Source organism: Callithrix jacchus, chromosome 14 (assembly GCF_049354715.1).
Source record: "Callithrix jacchus isolate 240 chromosome 14, calJac240_pri, whole genome shotgun sequence".
Lineage (NCBI taxonomy): Eukaryota > Metazoa > Chordata > Mammalia > Primates > Cebidae > Callithrix > Callithrix jacchus.
The window spans coordinates 77,014,760-77,038,557 of NC_133515.1; the positions used below are offsets into that span (position 1 = coordinate 77,014,760).

The 23,798-nt window shown below is 38.7% G+C and overlaps 1 protein-coding gene across 20 annotated transcripts in view; it reads right to left on the reverse strand.

Annotated features, from left to right (window-relative positions):
* Positions 1-22,774, reverse strand: part of RMDN2 (regulator of microtubule dynamics 2) — a 73,546-nt gene extending 50,772 nt beyond the window's left edge. For 3 of the 20 annotated variants that reach the window (XM_035272776.3, XM_054245035.2, XM_054245034.2), the window contains exons 1-2: positions 2,699-2,836; positions 1,162-2,079 (exon numbers count right to left, since the gene is read on the reverse strand). In XM_035272776.3, coding sequence (XP_035128667.1) covers positions 1,162-2,079; positions 2,699-2,715 — 935 coding nt within the window. In that variant the 5' untranslated portion in view covers positions 2,716-2,836. Of the gene's footprint in view, positions 1-20; positions 173-1,013; positions 2,080-2,698; positions 2,837-14,633; positions 15,108-18,101; positions 18,785-18,885; positions 19,033-22,632 lie in introns of those variants that run through there. The other 17 variants (XM_078349477.1, XM_035272779.3, XM_078349478.1 and 14 more) reach the window with 11 other exon arrangements.
* Positions 22,775-23,798: the final 1,024 nt, after the last annotated feature.

Here is a 23,798-nt window from a genome sequence, read left to right on the forward strand (position 1 = left end):
TCAAAACTACATTGAGATACCATCTCATGCCAATTAGAATGGTGATCATTAAAAAATCTGGAGACAACAGATGCTGGAGAGGATGTGGAGAAACAGGAACACTTTTACACTGTTGGTGGGAGTGTCAATTAGTTCAACCATTGTGAAGACAGTGTGGTGATTCCTCAAGGACCTAGAAATAGAAATTCCATTTGATCCAGCAATCCCATTACTGCGTATATATCTAAAGGATTATAAATCATTCTGTTATAAGGACACATGCACATGTATGTTCAGTGCAGCACTGTTTACAATAGCAAAGACTTGGAACCAACCCAAATGACCACTGATGATAGACTGGACAGGGAAAATGTGGCACATATACATCATGGAATACTATACAGCCATAAAAAACGATGAGTTTGTGTCCTTTGTAGGGACATGGATGAACCTGGAAACGATCATTCTTAGCAAACTGACACAAGAACAGAAAATCAAACACTGCATCTTCTCACTCAGAGGCAGGTGTCGAACAATTAGAACACATGGACACAGGGAGGGGAGCATCACACACTGAGGTCTGTGGGGTTGAGCTAGGGGAGGGACAGCATGGGGTGGGAAGTTGCGGAGGGGTAACACGGAAAGAAATGACAGATATAGGTGATGAGGAGGAAGGCAGCAAACTACATTGCCATGTATGTACCTATGTAACAGTCCTGCATGTTCTTCACATGTACCCCAAAACCTAGAACACGATAAAATTTTTTTTTTAAAAAGCATACTATTTCTACTGATTCAAGTATCATAAAAGATACTAAACTCTCAAAAATGTATTACTTTTAGATCATCCATACCTTGAGGGTTGATGTTATTTTCAAATAACAAAAGTATTACAATAGTCACTCAGAAATCTGAGATTAGCCCATCTTTACGCAGTAAATCTGAAAACAGCTTGAAACAAAATTATCTTTGACTTCCACAGCCCAATAACGTCAGTAAACTAACTTTCAAAAGTATAGGAATTAAATTTATACCGCAATGTAGGAATCATTTTCAGAGAATGCAGTGAAGCTTGGTGAGGAAAGGGGAGTTTAGGAGCAGTGAATTCTACAGACTATGCAGATGACTGGTGGGAAAACTATTTGAGGTGCCCTTCTAAGAGAGGGTAAAGTCTGAGGAGACCTTATTTCAGGAATTTCAAAAAGTGAAGATCTGTCTTCATCTTCAAAGGAGCCTGAAGTTACTTCGCTTTCCGATGGGATAAAGCAATCAGAATTTTTATAAGATGAAGAAATTCCAGCTTTATGGAGGAATGACAAAGTTCCACTTTGAGAGGGATGCTGTTGAATCATGACTGGAGAATGATCTTTGCTGTACCTTTCAGAACCAGGAAGAAGGAAATCTTTTGAATTGTTACTTAATTGGCCTCTTTGTTGAATATCAGTGGCAATTCCATTTTGTTGATCAGGACGGTAAATATCACTTGCAAGAGAAAAGGATGATGCACTTTGTTGATAGGAGGCTCTATCAATACTGTTCCGAAAGGCTGGAGAAGTGGCGTTTATTTCAAAATTCTTACAATTTTTAGTGCTATATTCAGGAGCAGAGATGGTTATATGTTTTTGAGCATCATTATTACTTGGGGTTTTAAAAAAGATTTTGATTTCATTTAGATTAAACACACTCTGGCCACTTGCTTGAGGATTAAAAAAAATCGCACTCTTGTAACAGGGAACTATACTTAGTTTATGGGACATAAGGCTACTAAAACGGTCTGAGGCAGATTTTAAATCAGTGAAGCTTGTGTCTTCTTCACAATCAAAGTTAGCTCTACTTTGCTGCCAGTAAGGGGAAGCATTTCCTTTCTGAAATCTAGCGAATAAAGAACATCTTCTTTCAGAGAAAGGTGGACTTGATAGAGACGATAACCTTCTACTTGCTTTGGCTGAATTGACTTTATGTGTCACAGGGGAATAAGATGTTTTATGACCGAGAGATACATTTGGCTGTAAAACAGAAGAAGCTCCATGATGCTGGGCATCTGTAGTAACTTGATCTTCTGGACAACATCGTTGGAAGCGCTGGTCCTCTTTGCAGTAGCTAGAGTGAGAAAAGGGTCAAATGAGGAAAAAAAATAGGGAGCAGAGTGGAGACCTGCCAAGCCTCCTAAAGACTAATATCCACCTTTTGGTGGCCACCAATTGGTGTTGTTTCCATATCAATATGGAAACAGCAGGGAATAAGAAGAATAGGGGAGCTAAAGTTAATAGTCACAGAGTTACCCACAAAAACGCATAAGTCTAAACGGTTATCTCTACCTATGCAGTTCCTACTCACACTATTAAACCTTAGGAAGAGAAGTTGAAGAAATCAGGGAAGCAGGTAGCAAGAAAGATCAGGGGAAACATATGCAAGATTCCCAAAGGAAAAGAAAGAACTGGTTTTAAAGGTAATAAACCAGAATATCTGTTTGAGACTACTAAACTACTGTATTTAAAGGAGTTAAGGAGAGTAAACTTACACTCTGTTGACTCACTGTATTTTAAAATATTAACCATGGATGAAGCAGAATCTCTCTGGGGAGAATGTTTTAAGTGAATATCCAGATAGCCCAGTATATCTAGTTACCACGGAAAACTAAAGGAAGCACTAAAGCTTGGTTTATGAATATTTTCATGTGTTTTTAGCACATGTTAAAGTTTTTTTTTCTAAGGCTTACCTTAAGCATTTTCCCATTTTGAATTTAATCCAAAGTAAGTCTCTCTCTTCCCTTCTAGGCCATCATCCTTAAGCCATAAAATGCCCTGTGTAGGTGGAACAGGTCAGAAGACTGAATGCTCAAACTGCATATGGAATTAACATGGCAACAACGTATGAGTGTGACAACAGAGACTCTAGAATCTCATGACGTCAGTTTAGAATAGAATTGTTCTGTAGCTCACCTTTCTCAAAAGTTAGAATTCACAGGGCTGTGGAATGTGTTTTACCTTCACTGTTCGAGGAATCAGCCAACAAATCCAGGGGTGGGAAAACAGCTGGATGAGGACAATAACATATATGACACCTGTACAATCCTTAATTTGGACCATCTCTCTCACCAGCTGCCCTCCACACCCCTGTCCTACTAACTCATTCTTCTTTCACTTGAATATTCTTTACACCAGATTTTTGCAGCCTCCAGTGATACGGAAAAGCAACTGTTACAGACTTTGGTCTAAAGGTACATTGAGAAGGGAAAAAAAGTTTAATAAGTAGGAAATGTCACTGTTCCCACAAATGAAACAAGACTCATCCACGCTGGCAATAAAGTATGCCATCTGACTGACTGCCTGGGCCATTTGCACAGATCATGGGGATATGCTGTGCCACTATTTAGCACTCCTCAGAACAACTGATACTCATCTAAACACTAGGTTAACAGAGTTATTAGAAAAGAAACACTGGGCCGGGCGCAGTGGCTCACACCTGTAATCCCAGCACTTTGGGAGGCTGAGGCGGGTGGATCATGAGGTGAAGAGATCAAGACCATCCTGGCCAACATAGTGAAATCCCGTCTCTACTAAACATATATATTAAAAAATTGCCGGGCGCGGTGGCTCATGCCTGTAATCCCAGCACTTTGGGGGCCAAGGTGGGTAGATCACCAGGTCAAGAGATCGAGACCATCCTGGTCAACAAGGTGAAACCCCGTCTCTACTAACAATACAAAAAAATTAGCTGGGCATGGTGGCGCACGCCTGTAATCCCAGCTACTCGGGAGGCTGAGGCAGAAGAATTGCCTGAACCCAGGAGGTGGAGGTTGCAGTGAGCCGTGATCGCGCCACTGCACTACAGCCTGGCGCCTGGCGACAAAACGAGATTCTGTCTCAAAAAAAAAAAAAAAAAAAAGAAAAGAAACACTATCCTTTCTTATCCAATTCAATTTGGGCTATTGTCCCCATAATAGGTATATGTGTATGTGTATAGCTACCTATGACATGAACACCATCTCAAATACTTTTATTTACTGTGCAATCTCCTGATCCTAAATATTACTACCACCTCTAGCCTTTGCATCCTTCCTAACACCCTACTGCAGGAAATTCTTGGACAAATTCCTTTTAAGAGACCCAAAGCTCTCTAATGTTCACCGTATGATGGTTGGATTTGTGATTTGATTTTACTCTATGTAAAAGCTAATAAATTAAGCTCTTACTGGTTCATGGATGTTGGCAGAAGACATGAGATTACTGGGTTAGAGACAGAAGACAGAAGACTTATGTTACTTACGACACAGCAAAGCAGCATGATCATGAGGACATTTACATTGGTTCTGCTTTGTTGCACATTGCCACAGGGGCAATGCAGAGGACTCAAGAGACTTGCATTTACAGTGGATTGTGTCACGGAAAAGAACACTGAGCTTAGATGATCTACCACTTCTGCAGCAAGCAGTAAGCAAATCTGCTAAACCTGGTCTCGGTTCTGAAGGGAAACAGTAACTCATTCTTCAAGGTTGCTCACCATGACCCTGAAAAATGGCCCACATAAAGAGTGATCAGGGCCTTACATGCTTGGCTCATGTAACAAGATGTCTGGGAGCACAAGAAGCCCAAAGAGGACTGTTTGTCTCTGTAACAATCTATTACATTTTCCCTCTCTTGTGAGATTACTTACTGTCTTTTGTTCCTGAGTCACACTAAGATCTGATTATCATTTTCCAAAAGGATCTCTTTTGCACTTTGCCAGAACAGAATATGTAATGCTTATAAAGTTCCTATAAGAAATTTTTCTTTGCAAAATTGGGCCAGCTTGTTGTTTAACACTGCCACCAATGGCCTCTAAAAGCAGCATTTGCTCACCGAGCTACCCCAAAGGAAATAATTATTTATGACTACATCTAAAAACTGTCAGTCATTGCTACTCAGTGGAGGTAGTAAAGAGGTCAGATCACTCCCCTGACTCTATTCAAGCAAATCTACGATTATCCAGACATAAAAGAAGGGGTTTGGGTGTGTGTGCATTTGGGGGATGAGGAAGAAGATCCAGATCTGCTCAGATATTAGAAAATAAATCTCATACCAGTACAGGTAATATCTAGAAGCTGTTTAATATTGTTCTAGATAAGAACTTATCTAACTCTCTAACTGTCCTCAGATTGCCTCCTTTTGGCTTATTCTTAAGAGAACCAAAATTAGACTCAGCCCAAAAGCAAATAGTAACCCCTTATAATAACAAGCATCTAAAACATGTTCTTCCATCAATTCATTCCCAGTTCTCTTTTATCGTGCCCTATGGCCACCCAACCATCCTCCTTTTCTACTACAGCCACTCTATTCTCACCAAGGTCAACAGTCCATCATTATACTCACTATACCCAGTGAAACTTTTGTTTATCTGTAACCATAATTGCCAATCATTAAAACCACAATTTCATCATGATCACTCAGGTGGATGTTAGAAACTCTTCTAGAACAAAGTTTCTCAAACATTAGGGAGTGTAAGAGTCATCCAACAGAGCTTGTTAAGATGCAGATTCCTGAGCACTGCTCCCAGACATCCTGATTCACTATGTCTGGGATATGTCCTGAGAATATGCATTTCCCACACTCTCACAGTTTAGATGGGATGCTGATGTTGCTGGTCCACAGACCACCGTATGAGTAGCTCTGTTCCAGAACATATGGGTCATGACAATCCCGAGTTAAAACAGAAGCGCCTTCTGAGGTACCTCAGAGCAGCTGTCTATCTAAGCTGGAGTCTAGAAAAGACAGTGAATACTAGGACTGAATGTCCTCCAATAAAAATCTACTGGTTATTATATTTATGGATTTAATGCTAACAGGGACACTGATGAGGAAGACAACAAAATGTAGAGAAGAGATTACCCTTTTCCAAGCATACTTACTCCTTTACTAGAGAACAGCAATGCTAGCTTATATTGTCAGTTTCATGTTACCAGATATTATCTTGAGCTTAATCAGTTTCTCTAGAGTCTGCAAGTGATACTATTCTTTCTTTGACATGTTATCCCAATACCTGAGGTGTACTGCTGCTAAAAGGGTCAGGTGACACCACCTTGTTTCATAGGTTATTTCCTTTGCTCTGTTTTTGATATTTTTTAAAAAGGCCGCTTTCCTGCATTTTTACTCTTGCCCTCTGTATTGGCTTCTTCCCTGTGGCCCATAAATATGCTCAAGTATCTCTCAGGTGAAAACAAACACAAAAAATAAAACATAAAATATATGTTCTCTGAAACTGATACCCCTTCTTAATTATACATCCTCCTTCCATCTAAAGTCAAGTTCCTTGAAATAAGCGTCTGCCCTTCTGGTGTCCACATCTTTACCTCTCTTTCATTTGTCCAGGCCTAGATCAGGTTTCTATACTCATAATTACCCAGCAACTGATCCTGAGAGGCTTCTCAATAAATGACCTCCTAGGTCTCAAATCTGGCAAACACAGTTCAGTCCCTATTTTACTTGACCAAACACATTAGAAGTGAAAGGCTACTGTTAAACGTATTTTTCTAGTTCAGGGGTTGGCAAACCATACCCTGGGGCCCAATATACCAACTACTTGTTTTTATAAATAAAGTTTTATTGGAATGCAGCCATACTCATATTGCCTATGGCTGCTTTCACACTACAATGGCAGAGTTAAATATTTGAGATGGAGGTTGTATGGTCCTCAGAGCCTAAAATTCTTTCTTTTTTTTTTTTTTTGAGATTGGCTTTTTAAAATTGTGTTTTCAATGAGAAGTACATCATCTGCTTACAAAATAACCCTTGAAAAATCCAGGGAGTACAGATACTATAAAACAAAGCAAACTCCAGTAATGAGACACTATAGATACCATGCATCAACAGTCTCAGTTGCAGGTTAAGAAAACTAAAATTTAAAAATCACTACACAGAAACGGTCCAAGTTTTCAGCGTGGCAAAACTTGGGTGTAGTTACACAAAACATTTAATAAACGGAATTGTTTTCCCCTATGCGTAAACAAAATGACAAGACTAAGTCTGTGCCTGGTGATTTCAATCTAACCCTGAAGCTGCACAAAATATGCAGACACCTTATATACTTCACCTGTTAGCATGACCATCTTTTTTTCTTAGGTGGTGGGGGGAAGGGCAAGGTGAATGTGCAGAGCAAAGATGTAGGGAGTAGAAATATTGCATACTAGACATTATAAAGTCACAGTGAAAAGAAAGCCTCAATTAATGCATACCCTAAGGGGGAAAAGACTATACTCCAACTTCAGAAAGTTAACTTAGAAGAATAAGGAGAGAGTTTAATTGCAGTTTAACATGAAAAATGTATATATAATAGAATGGAGCACAATGAATGATTTATGAAATATACAGCTTAAAATTCTGATAGAAAACGTTTGCCAACTCCTGTTCTAGTAGATTTAATACATTTGACCATTTCCTTCTAATTTATAAAGTAATTCATTATTTAAAATAGTTTATTTTAGACAGTGCAAAGCAACTTGATTATCTTAACTTTCATTATCATCTAAAACAACATGAGAAATGCATTATCAACCACATTTTAAGATAAATAAATTGAGGTTTGGAGAAGTAAAGTTACACAGCTAAAGGCTGAGTCAGGATTCATGCTTGGGTCAGAATGATTCTAAAACTTGTGGCTTTTACCACTATTCTGAAACTCTTGTCCTCTCTTGTTTCTGTGACACCTTTGTCCGCTGGTTCACTGCCCACTTCTTTGACCTTTCATCTCTCTTCTTTTGCAGGCTCATTCACCTCTGTCCGTTCTTCATTACTGGTTCCAGAAAGCTATATACTCCACTCTCTTCTCTTTTCCCATGCTATACATTGTGGTGATGCAATGGCATCTGTTCCCACAGCAGCCAGCTTCATAGTCATACCAGTGGGATGCCCAGAACGTGAACAACTTTCCAGGGAGAAATGCTTCTCAGCCTTTAGCAGTTCTTTCATCAGTAGCATGTAGATGGCTGCTCATGCTGGCAGTGGCTTCAGTCTCTTAGCAAGTCCTGTCCAGGAAGGTCTAGCATCTGGCTGCAGGACAGAAGGACGCTGGGCACTTATTGCTTTGTTCTTGGCTTTTAGGGTTCTAGTTTTAACTAGTTAAAAGACCAAGAGCATCACTCTTTAACATCCTGCTAGTTTTTTAAAATCTGTTTTACTTGCAAGACTTTGCTTTATTTCCTGCTACATCCCCCAGAGTCCAGACAGTGACTACTACAGAGTAGACACTCACATTGAATGAATGACAAGACTGTCATTTGTTACTGTCAACTTTTATTTTTTAAAAAGAAATTCATAGAAGAAATCTAAATGGCAAATGAATGATGAAAAGTTCAATCTCACTAATGTTCAGGGAAATTGAAAAATAATTAGTTACCATTTCATCTCCATCAGGATGGCTAAAATTAAAAAGTCTAACAATATAAGAATTTTTATGGGAAGATAAGAATTCTCATACACTGCTCATAGGATGGTAACTTGGTACACTTCAAGGAATAATTTAACAATATATAATAACAATATAGTCTATAACTCAGCACTTCAAATGTACACTTCCAAGAAATTCTTCCACATATTCCTAAGAAATTATGAAGGAAGGTGTTCAATAAGAGCAAAAACATGAGGATTCCTAGGCTGGCAGCACAGCAGTCTGAAGTCGATCTGGAACACTTGAGCTTGGTGGGAGGAGGCAGTCTGTGATTACTGAGGCTTGAGTAGGCAGTTTTCCCCTCACAATGTAAACAAAGCCAATAGGAAGTTCTAACTGGGTGGAGCCCACCACAGGGCCATAAAGCCACTGTAGCCAGACTACCTCTCTAGATTCCTCTTCTCTGGGGACAGCATCTCTGAAACAAAGACAGCAGCCCCAGTCAGGGGCTTATAGATAAAATTCCAATCTCGTGGTACAGAAAATGAGGGGGAAGGAGCAGCTATGAGCACAGCTTCAGCAGACTTAAACATTCTTGCCTGTGGCTCTGAAGAGAGCAGCAGATCTCCCAGCATAGCACTCGAGCTCTGCTAAGGGACAGACTGCCTCCTCAAGTGGGTCCCTGATCCCCATACTTCCTGACAGGGAGACACCTCCCAGCAGGGGTCGACAGACACCTCATACAGGAGAGCACCGGCTGGTATCTGGAGAGTGCTCCTCTGGGAAGAGGCTTCTAGAGGAAGGAGCAGGAAGCAATCTTTGCTGTTCTGCAGCCTCCACTGATGGTACCCACGTAAATAGGGTCTGGAGTGGAACCCCAGCAAACTGCAGCAGACCTGAAGAAGAGGGCCCAGACTGTTTGAAGGAAAATAACAAACAGAAAGCAATAGCATCAACATCAACAAAAAGGATGACCACCAAAAAACTCCATCTGAAAGTCAACAACAGCAAAGACTAAAGGTAAATAAATCCACAAAGATGAGTAAAAACCAGTGCAAAAAGACTGAAAATTCCAAAAACCAGAATGGCTCTTCTCTTCCAAAGGATCACAATTCCTCACCATCAAGGGAACAAAACTAGATGGAGAATGAGTTTGATGAACTGACAGAAGTAGGCTTCAGAAGGTGGGTAATAACAAACTCCTGAGCTAAAGAAGCATGTTTTAACCCAATGCAAGGAGCTAAGAACCTTGATAAAAGGTTAGAGGAATTGCTAACTAGAATAACCAGTTTAGAAAAGAACATAAATGATCTGATGGAGCTGAAAAACACAGCAAGAGAACTTCATGAAGCATATACAAGTATCAATAGCTAAATCAATCAAGCAGAAGAAAAGATATCAGAGATTGAAGATCAACTTAATAAAATAAAGCATGAAGACAAGATTAGAGAAAGAAAATTAAAAGCAATGAACAAAGCCTCCAAGAAACATAAGATCATGTAAAAAGACCAAACCTACGTTTGATTGGTGTACCTGAACGTGACGAGTTCAGACTGCCTCCTCAAGTGGGTCCAAGGAGAATGGAACCAAGTTGGAAAACACACTTCACAAGATTATCCAGGAAAACTTCTACAAACATAGCAAGACAGGCCAATGTTCAAGAAATACAGAGAACATCACAAAGATACTTCTCGAGAAGAGCAACCCCAAAACACAGTTGTCAGATTCATCAAGGTTGAAAAGAAGGAAAAAATGTTAAGGGCAGCAAGAGAGAAAGGCCAGATTACCCAAAAAGGGAAGCCCATCAGACTAACAGCAGATCTGCAGAAACTGCAAGCCAGAGGAGAGTGGGGGGCCAATATTTAACATTCTTAAAGAAAAGAATTTTCAATCCAGAATTTCCTATCCAGCCAAACTAAGCTTCATAAGTGAAGGAGAAATAAAATCCTTTGCAGAAAAGCAAATGCTGAGGGGATTTTGTCACCACCAGGCCTGCCTTATAAGAGCTCCTGAAGGAAGCACTAAATATTGAAAGGAAAAACCAGTACCAGCCACTGCACAAACAAACCAAAATACAAAGACGATTGACTCTATGAAGTAACTGCATCAACTAATGGGCAAAATAACCAGCTAGAATCATAATGACAGGATCAAATTCACACACAGCAGTATTAACCTTAAATGTAAATGGGCTAAATGTTCCAATTAAAAGGCACAGACCAGCAAATTGGATAACAAGTCAAGACCCATCATTGTGTTATATTCAGGAGACCCATCTCACGTGCAAAGACACATATAGACTCAAAATAAAGGGATGGAGGAATACTTATCAAGCAAATGGAAAGCAAACAACAACCACAACAACAAAAAACTGGGATGGCAATCCTAGTCGCTGATAAAACAGACTTGAAACCAACAAAGATAAAAAAAGACAAAGAAGGGCATTACATAGTGGTAAAAAAATCAACCACATAATTGGAAGTAAAGCACTCCTCAGCAAATGCCAAAGAACAGAAATCACAACAACAGTCTCTCAGACCACAGTGCAATCAAATTAGAACCAGTACTTAAGAAACTCACTCAAAACTCACTGAACAACCTGCTGCTGAATGACTACTGGGTAAATAACAAAATTAAGGCAGAAATAAAGATGTTCTTTGAAACCAATGAGAACAAAGACACAGTGCCTAGAGTCTCTGGGTCACAGCTAAAGCAGTGTTTAGGGGGAAATTTATAACACTAAATGCCCACAGAAGAAAGGAAGAAAGATCTAAAATTGACACCCTAACATCACAATTAAAAGAACTAGAGAACCACGAGCAAACACATTCAAAAGCTAGCAGAAGACAAGAAATAACTAAGATCAGAGCAGAACCAAAGGAGATAGAGACATGAAAAACCCTTCAAGAACTGGTTTTTTGAAAAGATTAACAAAATAGACCATTAGCCAGACTAATAAAGAAGAAAAGAGAAGAATCAAATAGACACAATAAAATAATAATAAAGAGGAGATCACCACTTATGCCACAGAAATAAAAACTACCATCAGAGAATACTATAAACACCTCTATGCAAATAAACTAGAAAATCTAGAAGAAATGTATGAATTTGGGGACACATAAACTCTCCCAAGACTAAATCAGGAAGAAGTCAAATCCCTGAATAGACCAATAACAAGTTCAGAAATGTAGACAGTCATTAATAGCCTACCAAACAAAAAAAGCCCAGGTCCAGACAGATTCACAGCTGAATTCTACCAGAAGTACAAACAGGAGCTGGTACCATTCCTTCTGAAACTATTCCAAACAATAGAAAAAGAGGAACTCCTCCCTAACTCATTTTATGAGGCCAGCCTCATTCTGATACCAAAACCTGGCAGAGACCCAACAAAATAAGAAAATTTCAGGCCAATATCCCGGATGAACATCAATGCAAAAATCCTCTATAAAACCAAATCCAGCAGCACATTAAAAAGCTTATCCACCAAGATCAAATCGGCTTCATCCTGGGGATGCAAGGCTGGTTTAACATACACAAATCAATAAACATAATCCATCACATAAACAAAACCAACAACAAAAATCACGATTATCTCAAACGATGCAGAAAAGGCCTTTGATAAAATTCAACACCCCTTCATGCTAAAAACACTCAATAAACTAGCTATTGATGGAACATATCTCAAAATAATAAGAGCTATTTATGACAAACCCACAGCCAATATCATACTGAATGGGCAAAAGCTGGAAGCATTCAATTTGAAAATCAGCACAAAACAAGGATTCCCTCTCTCACCACTCCTATTCAACACAGTACTGGAAGTTCTGGCCAGGGCAATCAGGCAAGAGAAAGAAATAAAGGGTATTCAGATAGGAAGAGAGGAAATCAAATTGTCTCTGTTTGTAGATGACATGATTGTATATTTAGAAGACCCCATCGTCTCAGGCCAAAAACTCCTTACGCTGATAAGCAACTTCAGCAAAATCTCAGGTACCCAATCAATGTGCAAAAATCACAAGCATTCCTATACAACAATAATAGAGAGCCAAATCATGAGCAAACTCCCATTCACAATTGCTATAAGAGAATAAAATACCTAGGATTACAACTAATAAGGGATGAGAAGGACTTCTTGAAGGAGAACTACAAACCACTGCTCAAGGAAATAAGAGAGGACATAAACAAATGGAAAAACATTCCATGCTCATGGATAGGAAGAATCAATATCATGAAAATGGTCAGACTGTTCAATTTATGGATTCAATGCTATTCTCATCAAGCTACCACTGACTTTCTTCACAGAATTAGAAAAAAACTGCTTTAAATTTCATATGGAACCAAAACTTTATTGCAAAGCAAGTTACAAAACATGTGTACCATATAATGACATGTATGTAAATTTTAAGAACCAAAGACCATATATGCCTTGTTTATATAAAAGTGCACATTAGCATTTTATTGCTAACGAAGGCACCCAGGATCAAGCAAGAAGAGGGAATGTCTCTCCTGACATCAATCTTAAAGTTTTGACATGTCTAGTTTTTCCAACTAGCTGTGAATTACTGTCATTCACAAATTTCACAAATCCTCTTGAACCACATAAAAAATTTGTGCCGATACCATTACTTGAAATTCATTAAGTCCCATAATTATCTTCTTTGTATTTGTCCTGAACGAATCCTAAACTTACCAAAGTTTGCCTCTTTTTCTAGAATTTTAGAATTTCTTGAATAAGCCTATGCTCAACTTAACCAGTGTCTTTTCAGATTGAAGATCATTCACCCTTTTGGTCTACACTCCTTTAGCAGAACTGCCATTTTTCCTCCCAGTCTAGTGGACCTTCTCTGGTTAGTCCTTGTTTCCATTAGATCTTTTCTAAAATGCAATTGCCAAAACTGCACACAAGGCACGTGATGAGGAAATATTATAGATTTACGTACAGGTAGAATAACCATCTGGTTTGTCTTCAATACTCTCGATACTAAATTCTATGTTGTGATTTTTCTTATTAGAGTACTAAGCTACTGTTTTCTACACCCATAATAAATAACTACTAGGTCTCTTTTCTGAATTACACTTTCAAACGATTTAGAACTATTTTAGATTTCTTCTGAATATTTCCCTTACCTATTTTAAAATCAGTCAACAACCTTTGTTGTTGTTCAAGAACACAAATTTTGGAGACCTTCCTAGAGCTATCATTTGTGGCTCTGCCTTATTTGAAAACTATTCAGAGTCATTACTTTAGTTCATTTACAAAGATGCTAAAGAATTCCAGTCATAGCACTGATCTCAAAGACCTGATCGACTATTTACATTTTTTAATCTATGAAATTATGCCTAGGACCTCCCTCCAGAGCCTTTGTTTCCTCCAGATCCCTTCTTCCAATTTCAAGGTAATTTAGCAGATCACTCATTCATTCAAGAAATCTTTACTGGCATATACTCTGTGCTAGGCACAGAAATAAGGCATTAGGACTACAACAATAAAAACATAAGATCCCTGCCCTCAAGAATTTCAGAGTGTATCATATTCACTAGTGATCCTTTTTTTTTTTTTAATCTGCCTATTTTATTCCTCAAAAACACTAGTCAGGCACCATTTCTTTATTCACACATTATTTGCTTTTCCCTAAAAGAACATTTATTGATGTTCCTGGTTTTAACATTCAATGGACTAACCCATGCAAAGATGAGACAGAATCACCTATATATTCTCAAATCTTTTTTGACCTGCACTAAAATTCAGTAGCCACTAGCCCCAAATGGCTATTTAAATTTGGATTAATTACAATTAAATAAAATTACAACTTCAATGAAATAAAAGAAAAATTCAGTTCCTCAGTTGCAACAGCCACATTTCAAGTGCTTTATAGCCACAAGTGGCTAGTGGCTATCATCTTGGGCAGCATAGACTTGGACTATTTCCATCACCGCAGAAAGTTCTTTTGAACAGCAGTGGTCTAGAGAATTCTCATATAAGGAGTCACACAGCGGCCACATTAAAACAATAGGTTATACACTGTGGCAAATAATTACTGCCTTCTTCAATATTCACATAATACCACCTGCTACTAGTAAGTTATTTATATTTTTTTGGTCAATAGGGTCTGAACTAGCTTAAATACTGACTACTGGATATTATTTTAATTATAATCTAAGTCAAAATATCATTCCTTTTCATTTCATGTGAGCGGCAGAATATATGACTGGAATCCATAATGAAAATAGCTAAATAATAGTAATAATGACAATAATCAATTCAACATGGGAAACATCTTAAAGAAACTTACCCTCCTTCGCTTTCTGCTTCCTCTGAACTATTACTTGTTGCTGAACTTTGAATTGTGGGGAGCCTTCTTTTCCTTGCTCTATGCTGAGGGCTTATCTTATGGACAGTTACTTTCCCTCCAAGTTCATCTTGTATATATTCCTCCAGCTTTGGAATAGCTTCTTTAAGAAATCTGATTTCCTCTTTGAGTTCTTCCATATTTGTCAGTAATTCATTTAACTTCTCCATTATCTGGAGTTGCCTTTCTTGAAAGATCACTGTTGTTCCTTGGTCATTATGTATTTCATCTTGCAAAGTTATTGAATTAAATGTATTACCCAGAGAAAGAAATTTAGGTAAATTCATTGCTATCTGAGGTTTACGGACCTTGTGGTACCACAAGAGCAGCAAGCTGATTCCAGCAGTTCCCGCCATGATGCCAAGTATCAGTTCTTTGTTCGTGGAATGAGGCATTTCTTGGTTTTGGTTTCTAAAACTAAAAACATAAATGTAAATGAATATCATTTATGTCTTTGTCCAAGACAAAAATATAGGTGCTTTTTCAATCAATGCAAACCAAGTTTATACCACAGGATTTATAAAAAGTAGGACAATAGCCCAAAGAATGAGAAGGGACAAGTAGAAGTATACTGTTGTAAGAGTCTTAGATTACAATGAAGCATTATCATATTAAGTTAAAGATGCATAGCTGTAAACCCTAGAATGACCACCAAAAGACAAAAATCCAAGGTAATACATAATTAGACAATAATAGAGATAAAAATGGAACACTAAAGATACTCACTTGGTCCAAAAGAAGGCAGGAAAAGGAGAAAAAAAGGCGAGATGGGCAGATAGAAAACAAACAGAAGAGAAATTACACCATTATAAAATGGGAAAATGGTGCCAAAAGATCAAGAAATAACAGTTTTTGTTTGTCAACAGAAAGACCCCATAAAAAGAAAAGAAAAATTGATGAAATACAAAGTATAGAAGGAGATGGGCTCTGTTGCACAAGTACGGGGTTGACCTTTGATGGGAACACAAACCATTCATTCATAGTAATAAAAGGCAGATTATGTGAGCAGAGATTTAGATAGGTCAGTAGATACAGTGGTGGGAAGTTATGCAAGCTCTCTTTAATTGCTTCACTCTTTTAAGTGAGATAGGAAGAAAAGTAAATAGCTGGGAGTGAGAATTGGGGAAAAAATATCAGTAAGATGAAAATTCTGAATTAGGTTATATACCTGAAATTCACCATCCTCTGCTTTGTATTCTATGATTCCACATATTCTAACCAAGCATTGTTTCTTACACTCTAAATGGCCAACTAAATGCTTCAAATGATTCCCTGGTGGTCTAGTGGTTAGGATTCGATGCTCTCAAATGCCCTATGGAAGAGGGTCTGAGAGAATAAGCAGCCATAATCTATTTCTGAAAAGTCTGCTTAAAAGAAGAATATCTCTCTTTTGATTCCTATTTCACTAGATTATATGCCCGGAATACAGAAAGTATCCTATTTGGATGCTGTACACTTCATTACAGGCCTAAGTGTCAATGAGAACTGAATTTAAAACAAATCTTCTAGAAATTACCTCAAGTAGTGAATATCATATCCAAGAGATTTAAGAATACCTTATTTCAAACCAAAGATTTCAGAGAAAGCCTTAATACTTAATCTGGCCTGCTTGACCTCACAGAAATTTGTCTGGAATTAACTTAAAAAATTTTTTTGCCACTTAATTGATATAACTGGGAATTATAAGTCTAACCATCTGCCCACTCCCAGCTCATCCAGGAGACATGCCAGCAGCAGAATCCAATCAATTTGTAACTTCAGCTGAAATTGTAGCTAATTGTTACTAGATATGTAAATGTATTTCTACAAAAAAATTATATCATGAAACTAAATTATCTTGAAAGCTTATTGCAAAATGATGATATAAGAAAAGTCACTATATGCCCATTAATTACAACTGCATTACAGCTAATAATCACACATCAAGTTCAATCATTTGGATTTTTAAGATGATTGAACTTGATTATCAATCAAATTATTAGGCAGGATGTCCACATGCTGATCTAGAGATCTATTAGAGGAACTTCCTGTTCTGATTGCTTTCTTTTGTTCATACCTTGGACTTCTACATTAAGAAATACAGTCTAGTTGGAAAATATTTTCATTTAATAAGCAAATAAGTAGCAGTAAAAATCTATCTAAAAAGGAGACTTTATTCTTGAGACAGGACCAGGTTTCAGCAGGTGGGAAAGAGTTGCATTTTGCGTGGCCCTTTCTTTAGAAACTGCACCAATTCCAAATAATCTCTTCCTGCAGGTCCTATTATTATTTTGCAGATAAGTGAACTAAGACACACAGGTATCAAGTCTTTTACCCAATGATCATCCAGCTAGGAAGTGAAAACGTCACCTTTGACACCCTGTTCCTAACTCTTGGATGCACCCATAACATGTGGAAGATTTGGAAAGCAACAACAAGGAGGTGAAGGAGAGAATGCTGACTGAGCAGAGATGTTCAGAGCTGAAAAATTATTTCAGAACCAAGAAAACTAGAAAAAAATAGAACTAATGGAGCTGATATGTTTTAAATAAACACAAAGATAAATCAAGCTACATTTTTTACAACAGTATAAAACGAATGTGCTTCAACAGATAATTTTTTAAATGACACACTAAAAACAATGTACAAAATACATCAGAATACTTGCTTGCTTGCAGAATAATTTCAAAGGTTGTAGGAAGTCATCTACATAGCTTTTTTTTGAGAGAGTCTCACTCTGTCACCTAGGCTATGGAGTGCAGTGGTACAATCACTGCTCATTGCAGCAATGACCTCTTGGACTCAAGCCATCCTCCTGCCTCAGCCTCCCTAGTAGCTGGGACCACAAGCTGGTCAACCACGCCTGGCTGGTTTTTAAATTATTTGTAGAGAGTGGGTCTCCCTGGGTTGCTAGGCTGGTCTGGAACTCCTGGGCCCAAGCAATTTTGCCTCCACCTCTCAAAGTGCTGGGATAGCCCCATGAGCCACTGCCTACAGCATTTTCAGCTTTCATGCTTCTAATTATGTTAAGAGGATACACTTGTATCGTAGTACAAAAAATATAGTAATTAAAAACTTTACCAAATGGATTTTAGAACTCTAATAATCAGATGCAAAGTATTATTTGTTGCGTTTCAATTTGTAAGGTGCTAGTAAATAACAATAGAAAATGGCAATTTAATATAGATTATGGCACCAAAATTAACATGTCATATTAATCAAAGGTTATTAACAGAGATGAGAATATTCTAAAATAACATCAAAATGTTGACGCTGATGAAAATTAGAACATGAAAATGAAATGTTTTTTGAATATCTGAAGAAACATTTCATTTTCATGTTCTAGTTTTTAAGTTAATTTTTAGATGTAGAAATTATGTTTTACAAAATCATAATGCTTTCACCATATATCTAGCATATATATTAATTTACCTTATCAGCAGACACTTAGAGGGGAAAAATATAAAATGCATAAATCTAATCAACTCGGGGAATGTAAGAAAAATTCTGCAAGGATAATGAGACATTACAAAAAAGCCCGAGGTTTAAGTTTCCTAAGGGAATTGAACTGAGACCTTGAACTAGCGATCAGATTTCCTACAGCGTCCCGGAAAACCTGGCACTTTCGAAGTTAATTCTCAAGTTCACTTCATCAGGTTTTCATAATTTTTTGTATTTTATAATTTATTTTAAATTTAGGGCTCCCAGATGTTTGGATTATTCGCTTTTGTTGCAGAACTGATAATCTGGCCTTCATTTTTGTGTAAAATAGTACAGACCAAGTCTGAGAGCAAAAAACCGCACACAAACAAATCAAAACGTTTGCGAAACGCTGAAAGATCCAAAGAGCCGAGGCGAGAGCCCAGCAAGTGTCTCAGCTGAATCTGAGGTTTGCAGGAACCAGCCAGACCGAGGCAGCAAACTGCCTGCTCCCACGGACCCCAGAAGGGCCGAGGAAACCCCGCCGACCTGCGGAGCTCAGGCTTCGGTGGCTCGGAGTCAGCGAGAGATGTGCCCGGAAAACCACAATGGGCCCGCTGCTCCAGCCCCCGGAATGCAAAGAAGCACTCACTGGCGGGCTCAAGCTCCGCAGGGACACGCCGACCCGGAAGTGCAGTCGTCGCCACCGTAATTACTTCCGCTTCCCTCCGCAAGTCCCCGGCCCTGTCCGGCCCCCCCGCCGGCTGAGCCGCCCCCTTCCAAACTGCGCACGCACCTGTATTCACTGCGCCTGTCGGCGGTCGGAAAGCGGAGACCACGACCTGCTGGCGGGCGGCGGCAGCTGGACTGGAGCCCCAGAGCCCGCGGGTCCTAAGGTCCCGTGCCGCGGCGGTCGCGTCCTGACCCAGATAGCGGAGGCGCCGGGGGAGGAGCCCGCGGCCGCTCGGACGGCCGCTCCCGCCCCCTCTCTCTGTGGGTTCATTTCCACCCTGACCAAGGTCCGATTCACATTTTCCAAAATAAAATTGCGCGCAGCTGGGCACTTGGGTCGCGCCGGACTGTGTGGCTCGGGGCCGTCGCCTCCCTTCGAAGCCGGTTCGCCCCATTGCGTTCCCTCTCGCATCGTTGCCACTCCCCAAGTTCACCCAGCCCCCGCCAGCTCGCTTCGTTCCCACTCCCAAACCCACTCCCTCTCCCCTAGATAACCCTTTTTCTGTGCGCTTTCTAGGCACAAACTTGCACTTCGCACGACTGAGTTAAACGCAGACGCCTTGCGCTAATTACTGATAACGCAGCCCCATTTTCCTAACGCTAACTCATGTTTTCTTTTAATGAGCAATTTTGCCAGCCATTCTGAGTTGCCTTTAGATGAAAGCCTCTGTCTTTTCAGATGCCTGACATTTAGTTTTACCCAGTTTTTTGTGGTTTGTGTAATGAAACCAATTCTGTTAAATATTTTCTTAAAAACTGGGCCGAGCGCGGTGGCTCACGCCTGTAATCCCAGCACTTTGGGAGTCCAAGGCAGGCGGATCACCTGAGGTCAAGTGTTCGAGACCAGACTGGCCAACATGGCGAACCCTCTATCTACTAAAAATACAAAAAGTTAGCAGGGCGTGGTGATGGACCGCCTGTAATACCAGCTACGGGGGAAGCTGAAGCAGGAGAATCGCTTGAACCCCGGAGGCAGAGGTTGCAGTGAGGCAAGATCACGCCATTGCACTCCAGCCTGAGGCAGAATGAGACTGTCTCAAAAAACAAACAAAAAACTAAGTTGTATTTGAGAAAAGAGCAGATTAACCTCTCAGATTTGAAACTGTAAAGTATTACCCTCCACAAACCCACTTTCACTCTTATTATGGTTTACAGCAGGCTTGCAATGTAGTACTAACACTTGCTTTATTTAACTAGAATACAATATGATATAAACTGATCATGCAAAAAAAAGTTTTTTAAAAAAGATTTAGATACCAAAGCAACTTTACTCTCTCTTCGCTAATGCTTAAAAGGAGCTGTTTAGTATTTAAAAGAAAATTTAAGCTTTTCCAGGAGCCCAGAGTTGTTCACTGCTGCACCCCCAGCACATAGCACAGAAGAGGCTTTCAATAAAAATGTGGCATATGGGCTATGAACAAGGCCTTGCCAGTCTATTCCAAGAGGAAGATGGCAGCTGATACTGACTTGATCTTCAAGTTCCGGACATAGAGCAAAATAGCTGGACTCCCTCTGTATTCTTATGTCACACTTGCTCCTTTCCAATACTTTTATTTCTATTCCTTGATCAGTAAAAATTATCTGAAAAGTAGAAACTCAGGGACAGTGATAACCATTGACCTTGGCAAAGCTAAAATTAAATATCAAAGAGAGACACTAACTTTGCTAGGTACTGTTGCAGGGGTGATATAAAAAGAAGAAATTATTCCCCTCACCACTGCTAGGAGTGTTCAGTCTAAAAGGACTATCTGAAGGAAAAATCAGAACACACTAAGAATCTCTGAGTTGCTGTTACTCATCACAACCAGTACAGCATTACAGTCATTTGGGAGGAGCAGGTACAGACCCTTCACGATTTGCCCCAACCTACTTTTCCAGCTTTTCTCCACTACTTTCACCAGACATCATTATACGCTTCAGCTCTAGCTAAGCTACTGATCCACAAGCTGTATCCTTTTTATCCTGTTCTTGTGCCTGAAGTGTCCTCCTGCTTGCCATGTGTCCAAAACCAATTCATCTACTTTAACCACTTTCCCTTGAGAAACTACACACTCTCCTTCCCCATAAGAAGTATTAATCCATCCCCCATCAAAACTTATGGAAGGATCGGGAATACAAAACCCCTCCCTGCTCTCTTACAGCAAACCTCTCTGTACACTATGTATAATTACTGCTTGCCAGTGACTGTGTTTGTGATGCTTCAAGGATGGTAGCATTTATCTTTCTATCTTGGGAACCTGGCATGGTGCACACCCTCTATATTAGAAAACTATTTGAAAAAAAATATTTGAAATAATGTACATTTGGGGTAAAAGCATTAGAAAATGTATGGTCCTTCATTATAGTAATGTGAGATGGGTGTGTCAATAGTTTTTTTGTTTTTTGGGGGGTTTTATCTGAGTGGTTTTATTTCCAGGAAGCAATTGAATGACAAAGTTAGTTTTAACCCTGTAACAATACCAATATGCTATATAGTTATCTATTCAGTTTTCTTGTTCCCTGTTGTTAAGTATTTCCAAATCTTATCATACTTACAACCTGAATTTCTTTATTTGTAAACTGAGGGCTGAGCTGCAGATATAATTAGTACCACTATGCAATCCCCAACCCCCACTTCAAAACAGCAGAATCAACAACCTTCTTCATTGCCAGGCTGGTTTTAAGGACGTATTTTACTGCAAAAAGCTGGGGGAAAAAATTTAAATTAAGAACACCCTAACCATTGAGAGAGGAGTTTGAGAGAGGGAGAAGTGCACAGGCAAAGAGCAGGGATAGAGGAAGAAGTCCGCCAGGTGTAACCGAAGCTCTAAGTTCTCCGAGTCATTTGTAGAGGAGGAGCAAACAGCAGCAGCAACAGCTGCAGCAAGACCATTTATTGAGTCTTCTACACAGTTTCCAAGCTTCATTCTTTATGAATTATCTTACTCAATTTTCCCAACAATTGAATGAAGTAAATAACATACAGGTGAGGAAACCAAGGTTTCAAGAGGTCACATAGTCGGTTTTAGAGACACTAATCAAACCTAGCTTTATCTGAGAGCCTTTTCTCTTTAACCCCACCCAGTGGACCCCCAGACCCTGCCTTTGATAGAACACTTGAGTGGGCTCTTCATAGCACCATTTACAATTATATCATCGCCCTTCTAATGTGATATTACATGGTTTGTATCCACCACTTCAGTTATTTATGGTTCAGCTTTAACTGCTTCTATTAGAGGAGAAACTGAATCCTCAAATCTGATCATTTACCCCATGGGGGTTTTCTGCAGTTTACCGAATCTCTAATCCACAGAGTATAAAATTACTTTGTTTTTATGATATTCAGGTTAGGCTAGGAATAGAATATGGGGAAAAGAGGAATATAATACTATGTCTGATGTAGTTTAAAAAATTAGGCGCTCTCTAGAACACAGAAAAATTACAAAACAATTTCTGAATAGAAACTAACTTGGACTTTCTAAGGGAAAAATATTTTCTCTGAAAAAAGCAGGATAAGCTTATTAAATATTTTCATTTGTTCCACTAAGTGATTAGTGGAACAAATTATTCATCACTTAATAAATTCAATAAAATGGTTGGCCTACTATTTCTATACTCAACAAATTAAAAATGGCATTTTAGAAAGATATATTTGAAAAATTAACAACAATACATATGTTATACTACTTAGCAGTTCAATATTTAATCAATTTGTTAAAAATATACATATCTCATTAAGATATAGGATTCTTATTAGAAAGTTTCTATTTCATTAGAAAAATTAAGTTTTTGTCCCATGAAAAAAGTCATTTTCAGAAAGGCATGTACTGACCTTGCTCAGTGATTTTCAGAAGTTTTTCTGTGATAGTTCAAGAAAATAATGAAGTTTCTTTAGAAATTGTGGAAGATTTTTTAAGTCACATTCCTCCACTGATTTTCCATGGCCTTTGTAAATAAAGCACAGCCTTGGATACAATCTAAAATGGAACTTGACAGATTCAGAGGAAAGAGTGGTTTTGCCCCTCCCTCTGCATTCTTTCTTCATCCTGGGAGATGATGTTCAGGGACACTCTTGACGGTATATACATCAACTTCACAAGCCAAGGTCAGTTTCATTGGGCTAATTAAAAACAGGTGAATGTTCATCAGATGAAATGTTAACATGTGTACAAAAATTCAAAATAACTGAATGGACTTAATTACATATAATAATTAGAATTAAATACTTCATGTTGGGCTTGGGTGGTAAGTCAATTTTATATAATATTCTGCTGGGAAAAAATGGGGTTAGCAGTATTCCAGACTTACTGTCTTCAGACTATACAAAGAAAAGTGATTTTCCCTTTAGGAGCAGATCCTGTTTAAGAAATTGTTCAGTAGACAGACCCCCTGGATATACAAATAAATCTACAGAGAGAATCTACTCTCATATATTGCAATAGAGACACATTAATTAACCAATCATTGTTAGAACTTCTTGCATTTTATGAAAATTATACTATCATTATAATTGACACATATTTGAACTCTCAGAGAAGACAGTCTAGAAAAAAATGAAAACTGAAAAACTACTGTAATGATTTTAGAAGAAAGCCTGACTAAAGAAAGTAATAAACCCATATGTATTGTGATCCAAAATGATTTTAATTTGATTGGAACATGGTGCATATCTTATGAAAATTTTGCTATAAATGGTGGTTAATTTCTGTGAGAAACCCACAAAACCATACCCTGTGTGATAACATACAGTATGGTTTTGCACTGACTTCTGACTTAGACCTGCTGATGTCAGGAAATCATTTATCTGTTGCTATAGCCTTGGCTGCTCTACTTACAAAACAAAAAACTGTACTTGTCCCTGCCAACTGCTGCAGCTGATAACTGTCCAATGATCAGAAAAACCCCACTCTCCAGCTATGACATCCACTCACCAGCTAGTGCAGAAAGAATCCTTCCTACCATCAGCCACAGGCTCTGCCAGGTTTCCAACAAGAAGAC